Below are 12,156 nucleotides of genomic sequence, written 5' to 3'. Positions count from 1 at the left end.
GGTTTTAAAAGTGAATCTCTCTGGTTGAATATCGATTACGTAAAGTGACATCGTTTCTAAAAAGTGCGTACCGAAAGAGTTGTGTTTACAAAGTGTACGTGTGATTGTAATGGCTACTGATAATCTACCACCCAGTGTACTACGACCTAAAGATACCAACCCTATGATACCTTCTGTGGCGTCTGTACACCTCAGGCATTCATACGTCAATCCGAGGCGTACTACTGGGGGAGCACGATCTATTAGTTATTCCGAGAGTCGTACTCAGCCGAAGGAACCTCTACCTCCTGGCCCACAGTCTGTATACATGAGAACTGCAAGTGATACTCGGTTACTTACGAATATAAGAGAAATTTCTACTGGAGATTCTAGTATTGCAAGTGATGATGTTCCTTTGTCGTCAATTAATGAAGAGCAGTATTCAGGCAGCTGCAGGGCCTCCGTTACTAGTACTGTATCAGATGACTTCTATTGGCCTAATGATGTGATATTTGAGGTATTTTTACTTGTGATGTTGTAGTGTAGTCAGTTACAGTACATGGAACCTAGCTCTACTGTATTAATTAGGCAGTTGCTATTCGCACGGTCACGCGTGAATAGCATAGAGCTATTCGCACGGTCACGTGCAAATAGCACGGAGCTATTCGTACGTGACTGTGCAAATAGCACAGAGCCTCGCTTAGTACTATTCGCATGGTTACTAAGAGAAGACAGATGCAGTTGGCATGCGTGTACACATAGATCCTTTACTATGGCACACATCTTCGGGGTGTGTACGTGCATGCGGGAAGTATAATGGATAGATCATACGTCACCAAATTTGGTCGTGTGAGTCCAAGGATACACCATGCATGCACACACATTAACTAATGCGTCTTCTCTGCTATGGACTGCTAGCTGTTGGTTGTGTACTTACATATTATAGCCATCGTTGTAAAACATGCAAGCATGTCTCTGTTAGACCCAACTGCATGAATGGTAAAATGTACGCAGTCATGAAGCTCATAATCAGTTAGTCAGAGTTTTACAAACTGATATGGTAAAAATTAATTAGTAGAGATTTACACACATTGTTAAAGTAGCAGATTAATTAGATCAAAATAATCCAATAGGAGTGGTGCAGTCTGAGTCAAAAACATTGCCAAATGCATCCTTACATCCCTTATACCTATAGTTACAAAGCCACATTTCTCCAACAGCATTCATTCTCTTGGCTTCTTCCAAAGTGATGCAAATGCAAGAGTGATGCCATCCTACAGTAAACAAAGAAATTTATCATTAGTATGCAAGTATAGACAAGGCTGAATTTTACCTTAATTCCATCATATACATTACTTACATTGTTTCTCCAGTAGAACAAGTAGCATTCCCTTGTTTAGTTATTGAACTGTGGCTAGGGGGTCTACAACTCTGAGGAATCATGACAATGGACAGAATTCGATTTTAAAATTGGAAAAATTTTCTGTAATACCTGACAAGCAAGAGTCAGCACCAGGATTCACTGGGCATTAATTGTCCAATCACAATGTCAAGGCAATTGAGCCTATACTGTGATAGCAAAAGTAACACACACCAGGGGCGAATCCATGCAGACTTTTGGAAAGGGGGTCAAATTTGCATGCTACATTGTCTGGTTTGGTAAGGTGAGACCACTGAAAACAGGTCACAGCCTGCTGACAATAGCTGCCTACCCTACCATGCAACTATGCATTTATCACTGCCTGAAAAAGAACATAAAAATCTTTAAGAAGCTCGCTACACACTGTTTTAATACTTTATTAGAGTGACTGCTCTATTAGAGCATCTTGATCTTGGTATACTACCTTGGCCCCCTCCCTGTATCCCCCACCGCTGTTCACCCTTAAATGCAGTCCGAACATTTTCCTCTGTGTGCGCAAACAAAATCTATTTCTCTATACCTCAAATCTTCATTGTATACCTTCTATGGTGCATGTTTTGCTATTGCCGGATCTTGATCGATGTTGATCATTGAACGTTTAATTGGACAAATTCTGTTCTTTCAAAGGCAGAGACTGTCTCTTTAAGACCATCGCAACTCTCAAACTCGTCTCCTATACAAAACATCGGGCATGTGACGAAAGACCACAGAGAAAGGACCGAAAAGAAAAATCCTGTTCAAAGCCATATGTAGTTTTCGGAGATAAATGAACCATGTACTATCCGTAAAATAATAACATCACATGACTGCTGTGCGAATAACACGAAGCTATTAGTACGTGACCATGCAAATAACCACTCCGTATTTATTATCAAACACACTGAAACATTTTGTGACCTACTGGTTTTAATGAAATTTTGCTGTTATAAGGAGGAGGTTGTCGTTTTTCAGGAGTAAAATTGTATTAGTAAAAGTCTAGAAGGACCTCAGAAACTGTCCTTTGTAAGGAGTTTAAATGTACAGTGTCCTTTACAGGGAGGATCCGTTCATCTTTGTAACACACAGTGCATGTGATCCTATAATAGAATGAACTAGCCACTGCACATAACCCATTCACAACAAACAAGGGGATGTGAATTACAGTATGTGTTATTAAGGTTACAGTAAACTTATTTTAAACTAGGCATGCGCCCACAGCTGGCCAAAGGTCGTTTGTGGGCACATGCCTGGTTTACTGAATTTGTTTTCATAAATGTGTGTGTGCCTGCCTGCCTGCCTGCCTGCCTGCCTGCCTGCCTGCCTGCCTGCCTGCCTGCCTGCCTGCCTGCCTGCCTGCCTGCCTGCCTGCCTGCCTGCCTGCCTGCCTGCCTGCCTGCCTGCCTGCCTGCCTGCCTGCCTGCCTGCCTGCCTGCCTGCCTGCCTGCCTGCCTGCCTGCCTGCCTGCCTGCCTGCCTGCCTGCCTACTAGGGTTGGGCGATGTTGAATTTGTGACATGCGATTATTGCATTAGTGATTATTGCATTAGCGATTATTGCATGAGTTATTTAATGCAATTATTCCAATATTGCATGTGAAAATTGAAACACAACCACATAGTTTCAAAAGTTCAAAAGTCGATATGACTGCTTGTTTTCACTGAGAGTTAGTTTACAAACACAACTTCTTTGCTAACAAGTTAACTAACCAACTGACAGTTAGCAATAGTATGCACGAACTGTATCAAATATGAGGCCTAGAAGAGACACAAAATGGATGATAAATGCGATAATTATTGATAAATGCAATAATATTGCCTATGCGATAATATTGCGAAGGCAAAATACATACAATAATGGTATATTGCGAGCATTTTCTTGGCTACCTACCCACCTACCTACCTACTAGTGCTGGGCAATATAACTAGACAGGGGCGAGCCTGAGTTGTGTAAAAAGTGATCCGGCATCAGCTGTATTTCCATGAATAGTGTTTAATGTGTGTGTGTTTGTAGCTATACATACAGAAATGCTCAGGCTACTCAAGAGGTAGCTGGAGGAAGGTAAAACAAGTTCAAGTTGGGAGGCTCAGTGGCCTGCCAGTATATAGCTACATAATTGTGTGGAAGCATAGTCAGCTACAACTTATCTCCTGGTCTTCTGCAGTTTCATTAGCTCTCCTCTACAAGTGTGCATGGCGTCTATTAGGTGTCTACTTGTTTCTGCTTCATCAGGCATTTCTGCTGCCGTCCTCACCCTGTCTCGTTCTCTCCCTGCCTTCTTCTAAGATGGTCTTCTTTGTCCATGTCTATGTAGATAAGAAGTTGTAACCCACATGACAAATTGTAAGCCAAGTGGTGCAAATACGGCCTTTTTCGTACAGGAAGTTTTCATGAATGTGATGCACGTAGACTACCATTCAGTCAGGCATTCACCAGCCAGTGTTCCCTCCTCACCCTATCTCATTCTCTCCCGGCCTTCTTCCAAGACGGTCTTCTTTGTCCATGTCAATGTAGATAAGAATAAGCTGTGAGTGAAGTTACGAATTCTAAGCTATGTGGCACATTTTTCCGTGTTTGTTACGTAAACTCTCGGGAATGGTCAGACGTACAGTTGAGCACTACCAGTGTGGGGCTGTCCGTGTTCGTTGCGTAAACTCTCAGGAATGGTCGGACGTACGAGTGACTACTGCCATTTGTGGGGCTCGCTCAGGCTCGCCTCAATGAATATATTTTGTATTGTGATATATATGTATGTGTCGTGATATGATAGCTAGAAATTATTATCGTGATAGAACTCACTTGACCTATCCAGTACTATGCACGCTTGTAAAATGGTGTCTCTAGTTTTGCCAAGCCTTGCACTGCACCCTCATTGAGAGTGTAGTTATACCATTAGATATTCTGGTAACATGTACATCCAATCTAGTATCCTTTCTACAATTTTGAAAGGTGCTAGGTAAATACACAGATATGTTTACAATGGTAATGCAAATGCAATGCAGTGGGCAATTAGAACAGTAATTCAAAGAGCCAATGTAATTACACTTGTATAAGATAAAGATGACAAAGGGATTGCAAATTCAAACTTGTAAACTATCAACTGTTATGTGTATTCTTTATATCGTGAATAAATTTGCCATGACATAAGAAAAATCTATATTACCCAGCACTACTACCCACCTTTGTTTGTCCTTCCATACACACCCACATGAGCAATATTGTTAAAATGGTAAAGAGCTGAAAGCTAAATTAAGTCTGTATTAAACTTCCGCACATATAAACTTTGTGGTTTATCCTCGGCAGTCTGAAATACGGGTATGGTGACTTCATACTTCTTGTATGGTCTTCCCTTTCAGTTTTATAGATGTTTAACGACTTTAAAACAACGTTGAAGGCCTCTTAGGCTACAAGAGATAGTGTATCCTTCGAGTTGAAAGGGAGACGTTACCTGTACTTAACACAAATGAAGGGTAGCCTCGAGGCTTTCTCTCGGAAATTAATGCCTCGGTATGGTTTCGATGCTTGAAGAAGAAGACAACCAACCTGAGTGAAGATAAAAGGAAAGACAAGGCGCACAGGGCGTACACTTGTTAGAACCCAAAAAGGCACATCCCACCAGTGAGTTTGTTGTTGTGGCGTAAATTGGTGGCCGTGCGCTGCTTCATTTGGGCTCTAGGCTTACGACTGTGGTCAGTTAGGAGTGAGTGAGTAAGACGAAATTTCAAGTTTTGGAGATTTAAAAAAAATAAATTCTATATCCGGTCACCGGATAATGGGTTTGCCTCAGATGTAATGGGTTCACATATACACGCACATAGTAGAGATGGTAATGAAGGCTGTTATGATTTTCAACGAAGACATAATGCTTACAGAATACGAAGTAAACATCGACTTCTACTACACCATTTCTACTAGTCTTACCTGTAGTATCTAAGTTGAACAACCGCAAAGCGTTGCTGAGAGACACCATGACTTGCAGCCATACTTGTATGGCTTCTTAGAACAACTTTGGTGCAGAAATCTGCCAGACCGAATATTTTTTAGGCACGGGCACTTATACTGGAAACAATAAGGCCCTGTGCCTAAAAATATACGGTCTGTACCACGCGAGACTAGGAAGAATGGCCATCCATGAGTGTCTTACAGTGGGTGCAAAATGCAAAAAATGGTTATCAAACCATTTGTCAAATAAATCTTGGTCAATCTATCCACTCTGAGAAATCCACAGATTGTACCAGGAATTTCTCCAGTGGCTAGCTCAATAGTTTGTCGATCAAATATTACCCTTGGTGGTAGGCTATTCCCTATAGCATTCACACAAGCTAATACAATGATTTGTGCTTTTGTCTCCAGTGCAATATGCAGTTGGATTTTTTATCCCCTTATCAAACACATCCTTTGTAGTAGAGCGGCTTAGCTAGCAAAAATGAGCAAATTGTGCACTTTGTGCAGAAAGTATGAAACTTTGCACATAGTATCTACCTACCATGAAGTGTATTTTGAGATGTGGAGCCATCACAGATTTGACCTTTGGTGTCCTCTACAGTTCATTTTATGCTCAAAAATAGTGACCTTTGTCTATATATCACCCATACAATACTCAATTTGTTCAAACTAGGTGCCAATTTGAAGATCTTTATCCAAGAAACAAGTTGATACTTGTTGCAAGCTCATAGCATATTCCATTTCAAAGTTATGGTAATTTTTACCAGCAGCAAATTCATATAAATCCAACTGCCCATGCAATTATACTCTTCATCTACATTCTTGTTTGCCACTCAATTTTTGTATATATTTTTAAGCTAATCATGAACACTGCAGGTTACATATACAACCAAAAAATGGAGAGATATCCATGGGGGATGTGTACCCTTCTGCCTTGTGGTAGTTAAATAAAGTTCATAATTATATGTATGTTACTCTATCAATAGTTTTAACTACAATGGGGTTCTGTAATAGTTCATTTGGGGGGAGGGGTGCTTTTGTACCCCCCTTTACCCCCTTTGACAAATGAACTCCTTAATCTATAAATCAAACTCTCAGTGAATACGTTAGCAACAACTGTGATGAAATACATGACATGTGTATTTTGCCTTGTGCAACAGCCCAGAACTGTACCTGAGAATACAAGCATGAGATTACTTCTTGTCATTCTCAAGTACTGTAGATCATTCTCAGGTACTTTAGAAGTTGTAGCTGAGAATGTACCTGAGGGAGTCTAAAATATCTTGGGTCCATGACATGCCCCTTTAGATGCAATGTGTGTAAAACTAGCTATGAACACATAGATCTTTATACCATCGTCCCCCATTACTCTCATTGTGACTCCCCTTTAGTCATTTAGGTCTGACTGATAGTACTGTTTCTAAAACCTGTATGCTAAATTTTTTTGCTGTAAAGCTTTGGAAAATACTTTTTTTGAAGTCGTTAGCTTTAGCTATACTTGCAAACATGAAACACATTTTGCTATATAGAACCAATTGTGAAACACAAATTGTCTAGTTGGTTATGCCCTCAGACTCCACTACATCCAGGGTGTGTGTGTCTCTTATGGAAATATATTTATATTTTAAGGGGATACAAGATGTAGGTTTAGTTCAGGACCATAATCTCCCTATAGTCAGTTCGCAAAATTAGCCATCAATTTGGTATATTAGATACGTATAAGGCTTTTCAGCAAACGTGACTGATAGTAGCATGTATAACCTTAGAGTTTGATGCATTAAAATATTATTGTTATATTTATATACAGAAGCAAATTATAGCCATAAACAACCTCAAATTTGAGTTTAATCTGACGACAAATAATTATGACGTTTGTTGATTTATCTCACAGGAGTATTGTACATAATCCCTATGCCTCACTCCTCACTCCTGTATTCTCCTCCATGTTTTGGTTGTATAATACCTGCAGTGCTCATGATTGGATTAAAAAATAAATAATTGAATGGCAAACAAAGAATGTAGATTAATGGTGTAATTACGTGGGCAGTTGACTTTATATGAATTTGCTGCTGGTAAAAATTACCATAACTTTGAAATGGAATATGCTATAAGCTTGCAACAAGTATCAACTTGTTTATTGGATAAAGATCTTCAATTCGGCACCTAGTTTGAACAAATTGAGTGTTGTATGGGTGATATATAGACAAAGGTCACTATTTTTTAGCATAAAATGAACTGTAGAGGACACCAAAGGTCAAATCTACGATGGCTCCATATCTCAAAATACACTTCATGGTAGGTAGGTACTATGTGCAAAGTTTCATACTTTCTGCACAAAGTGCACAGCTAAGCCGCTCTACTATTGGTAGTTTTGGATTCAAAGGAATCATCTAAATTAAAAATTTGTCCTGGTTTTCCCAGCAAATTGTACTGTTGAAATGTGGCTTCCAGTAGATCAAAGTAATGATCCACTACTTCTTCATCAGTAGCCCTTGCTCTTGCTTGTGTTTTGCATTTGCTTGGACAAGTGCCAAAAGCTCTTTCCGAGATTTGGAGAAGCCAACAGAGGCACAGCAACGTAGAAAAGTGACTAACTCCTCTTCTTCATCATCATTGAGTAGGTGTCTTGGTCCAATAGTGGAACCTGGCCGCACCCTTCCACTAATCCTGTCTTCCAAAGTTCACTTTGGAACTACATAGTGCTCTGCTGCACGCCTTATGCTCATACCTTCATTGAGTACAGGATCGATGGCTTTGTCCATAGACTTAGTACACCACTGTTATTATGTTGATAACTTTCCGTGCATTGAATGAAAATAAATTGATTGTGGTATAGTAGTAGCCCAATAAATTGATTGTGGTATAGTAATAGCCCAATAAATTGATTGTGGTATAGTAGTAGCCCAAGGATACATGAACCAAGTGGAAGTAGTAGTGAGTTTATAATGTCAATTGTAAAGGTGTAGTACTCCCCATCTGAGAATCTATCGAATTGTCCAAGTATACATATTTTAGGGCAGCCAATAAGTTTTGTTGTAGTTCAGTGATGCTTATATCTGGTATCCTTATATTGTAGTTACAGATTGGGCATAGCCTATAGTTTCTACAGTACGAAACATAAAAGCTTGTGTACAGAGTCATTGAGTTATTGCATCTGACTATAGAGGTTGTTCGAGTAAAGCTAACTTACTCTACTATTACCACCTCACGAATGTCTGTTGTGTTGGCAATGTACAGTGGAACTTCAGTTATCTGGACCCCACTTATCCTTATTCTCGGTTAACCGAATTACGAAAATGACTGCTCTATTAGAGTAGTGACTGTTCTATTAGGGTATTTGAAATAGTGATTTTTCTTTATGCTATTTTAAGGTTATTTATACACACTTTCAGAGATATGGACTTTTCAGACTTATGGACCACCCCTGGTCCCAAAGGGTTCAGATAACTGAGGTTCCACTGTAGTTGTGAACCAGTGTAGTAGCAGTGAGGATAGCCATCTGAGCGGCCAGTCAGTGACACAAACCACTAGATGTTGAACACCCAATAACGCTTGTTCCCCAACTCATCATGAGGCTCCAGGAGTTCAGGTGATGATTAAAGTGTAATCCCAACTGTAAACGAGAATATAAATTTATAATTTACGTTTGCAGCACCTCAGTTCCTTCACCTTGAGGTTGCTGAAAGAAGAAGTATTAGAGCAATTAGGAAAGGTTGTGATGTGCTTTGATTTGAGGTTTGATATTGGATACATGATGGGTGCGCAGAAGATAAATTTTAGTGAAGCAGATCCTATGGGTGAGATGATGCAAAGAATTGTGAATAAAGGGTTTAAGCTGTGGTGTGAAGGCATTGACTCAAGGAAACTATGCAACCCTGGTGTTATATATGTTGCAAGTGATGATGAAGAAGATGATGGCGATATAAAACATAAGGGGAAGAAGTCAAAGAAGAGTTCACTTGAAGAGAGAAATGTCAAAATTGCAGATATGGGTGATAGACTTAAGCAAAAGCATGGGTACCAGTATAACATGATCCAGTACAAGTTTTGGGCAGAAACTTTGCAGAATAAACAGCACCAGAGTTGGGATACTCCTCCTGCTGAGTTTATTTGGGGAAAACCCAAAGAACCAAAACAGAATTAACAGATAATGTGATTAAGTCTGTTGGTGAAATGGCTATTAAAATTGCCTCAGCCATGAAGATACTCCTAATTCACCTTCAATACCTGAGAAGGCAGTGAATTCTGTAGTTTGTATCTTACCAGGGTGAAAGATCAACATGCAAGGTAAACTTCTTCAACAGTTAGAGCTCATACATAATATGTTTAAACAAGGAGAAATTGAAGGGGTCAGCGGCAAAGGGGGACAAGTGCCATTTGAAAATTTAGGTGACCATATAGTGGGCATTAAACAGAACTTTGGGACATTATTGAACTACTGTAATATTTGGTAAAAATTTATTTGAGACTGCCATGTATTTTTGAATTCTGTTGTTTACTTAGTGACAACATTGCTAAAACAAGCCATTCCAATTTTTAAAAATTGAAAAATCTGAAATGGCACATGTCCCCTTTTCCCACTGACCCCTTCAATTGCCCTGTAGAAATTTGAGATACACAGGGTATCTATTTTGAAGTAGCTGGAGAAGTTACAGTGTAGATGATTAAGTGAACTCTGACAAATGACGATTTGTGATATATACATGATTTTTTTGTAGTTCTAAATTTGTATACATGCAGGAGTACGTACTGAAGTGTTTATGTTCTTTATTGTGGAATGTTGTACTGTAAGATGTGTGCACTATATTATTAAGCGTTTATGCTCTTCTTTACAGTTAAATGTTGTACTCAGCATGTTTAATGTAATTGATGCAATCTCCAGTAGTTACTGTGGTGAAAGCTACAGTTGCAATTAGGCTGGGGGTGTCAGAAGAATCATAACCTAGCTATTTCATTTCTCTTTAAAAATGACTGAGCGACTTCTTCCAGGGTTTGTAGGTCAGGGCTGTTAGGTGGTAAAAATCTGACAATTGCTCCGGTTTGATAAATGGTCAATGTGATGGATACTGGCATTATCCATTGCAACAACTGATTGAGGATTTGTCCCATCAAATGGCTGAAGGATGGCTACTAAAGAGTTTTGTATAAAATGTAGAAAAATGTCACCATCCACTGTGTTCTGTACCACATGAATGTTTTCTATGCCACGAGTATACATAGCTGTGATAACTGAAATTCTTTCCCCCGTAACATTGAGAATGTGATTAATGGGCGTTGTTCCCTGAATATGGTAGCCACAGCGACACTGACAGTCTCTCTACTATCCGTTCCTATTTTGTCAATCCAAACTATCATTTCAGCATGCACACTAGCCATTTAAACTCACCGCAGGCTTCTTCTGAACGCTTCATAACAACATGGTATAGCTTTTTTCTAGTTAGTCCAAGTCTGGAAAACGTTCGACACAATGTCGTCATGCTACACTGTATACCAACATGTTGGTAAAGCTCAGTTTGTAGCTCATCGAGGTATGCACCTAGATGCTCCATTAAGAACTGAACAAGGATCATCTCCTCAAATAAACCCAGCATCACTTCAGGTTATTGGTTTGTAGCAACACCACCAGTGTTATTGAATCTAGTTAGAATGCGCTGAACAGACTTTTCACTTACAACCAGTAAGCTGGCTATTTCACTGATACTGTATTGTCTGTACCGATACAACATTACAATTCTCAACCTGAGATCTTCATACAGTGGTAACGGTATTTCAAATTTCAACAACAATTAGCTATTGGTTTCTCATTGGCTCGAAACACTTCACATAATATTTTTGCATTTTGCACTCGCAGACAACCAACCTGAAATACACTGTGTTACAATATATTGCAGGATGTGGCTTGTGGATGGTATCAAAGCCGAGGTTAGTCCGATACTGCCACAGGGTATCCAAAGTATAACAGGAGCTTTCTTAAGTACAGGGTGACAGTAACTAATGATAGAGTATTATAGACAACTTGAGTTATCCATAGTATGTGCCTTGGCTATCTGGGGGGCTACCACCAATATAAAGTTACTTAGTAACTAAAGATACTATGGACAACTTGAGTTGTACATAGTATGCCGTACTATGGATAACTTGAGTTGTCCATAGTATCTTTAGTTACTTCTGATTTACTCAGAAGCTGTGATCTTAAGATATACAAAAGTATAAAAGTAAGCATTGTGGCAGTATTGGACTAGTATGGAGGTCAAAGCCACCAGAATGTAATTATTGATGTTTTAATGGTGACTAGAAGCCTCATATCCTAAATAAATGCTGTAGTACTGTTGGCCATTAGCAGCTTTTTACTGGTGGGTGTACACCACATGACACTAGTGCTATCTGCTGTATCAAACGGTACGGTAGTACCGTTTAAGTAGGGATTGCAGTGAAACTTTTGTGCGCCGTCCAAAATTCTGTCTTTAAAAATCACCCTAGAAACATTTTACACAGCCAAAATCACCTTTACGGAATAACACTAGTCCATATAATACATAAAACGCAACAAAACACATACAGGTGGCCAGATATAAAAATTTTTAAAATCGCCAGAACTCGAATTTTAGCCTCACTGCCTCACTGACTGACCACAGTCGCAAGGCTAGAGGCCAAACGAAGTAGCACACGGCCACCATTTTACGCCGCAATAGCAAACTCACCAGTGGGATGTGCCTTTTGGGGTTCCGATGACTGTAGGTCCTCTGCGCCTTGTCTCTTCTTTCATCTTCAATCAGGCTGCTTGTTTTCTTCTTCATACAACGAAACCATACCGAGGCGTTAATTTTCCGTATCAAC

The 12,156-nt window shown here is 39.6% G+C and overlaps 1 protein-coding gene across 3 annotated transcripts in view; it reads left to right on the top strand.

The window, feature by feature from the left end:
* The first annotated feature begins 9 nt into the window (after positions 1-9).
* The window catches only part of LOC136241622 (uncharacterized), a 77,049-nt gene continuing 64,902 nt past the window's right edge, over positions 10-12,156 (top strand). For all 3 annotated transcript variants that reach the window (XM_066032867.1, XM_066032866.1, XM_066032865.1), the window contains exon 1: positions 10-496. In XM_066032867.1, coding sequence (XP_065888939.1) covers positions 110-496 — 387 coding nt within the window. In that variant the 5' untranslated portion in view covers positions 10-109. The remainder of the gene's footprint in view (positions 497-12,156) is intronic.

This window comes from Dysidea avara, chromosome 12 (assembly GCF_963678975.1).
Source record: "Dysidea avara chromosome 12, odDysAvar1.4, whole genome shotgun sequence".
NCBI classification, from domain to species: Eukaryota; Metazoa; Porifera; class Demospongiae; order Dictyoceratida; family Dysideidae; genus Dysidea; species Dysidea avara.
The sequence above is the reverse complement of the archived record's forward strand: the minus strand, read 5'-3'. Positions and strand labels throughout refer to the sequence as shown.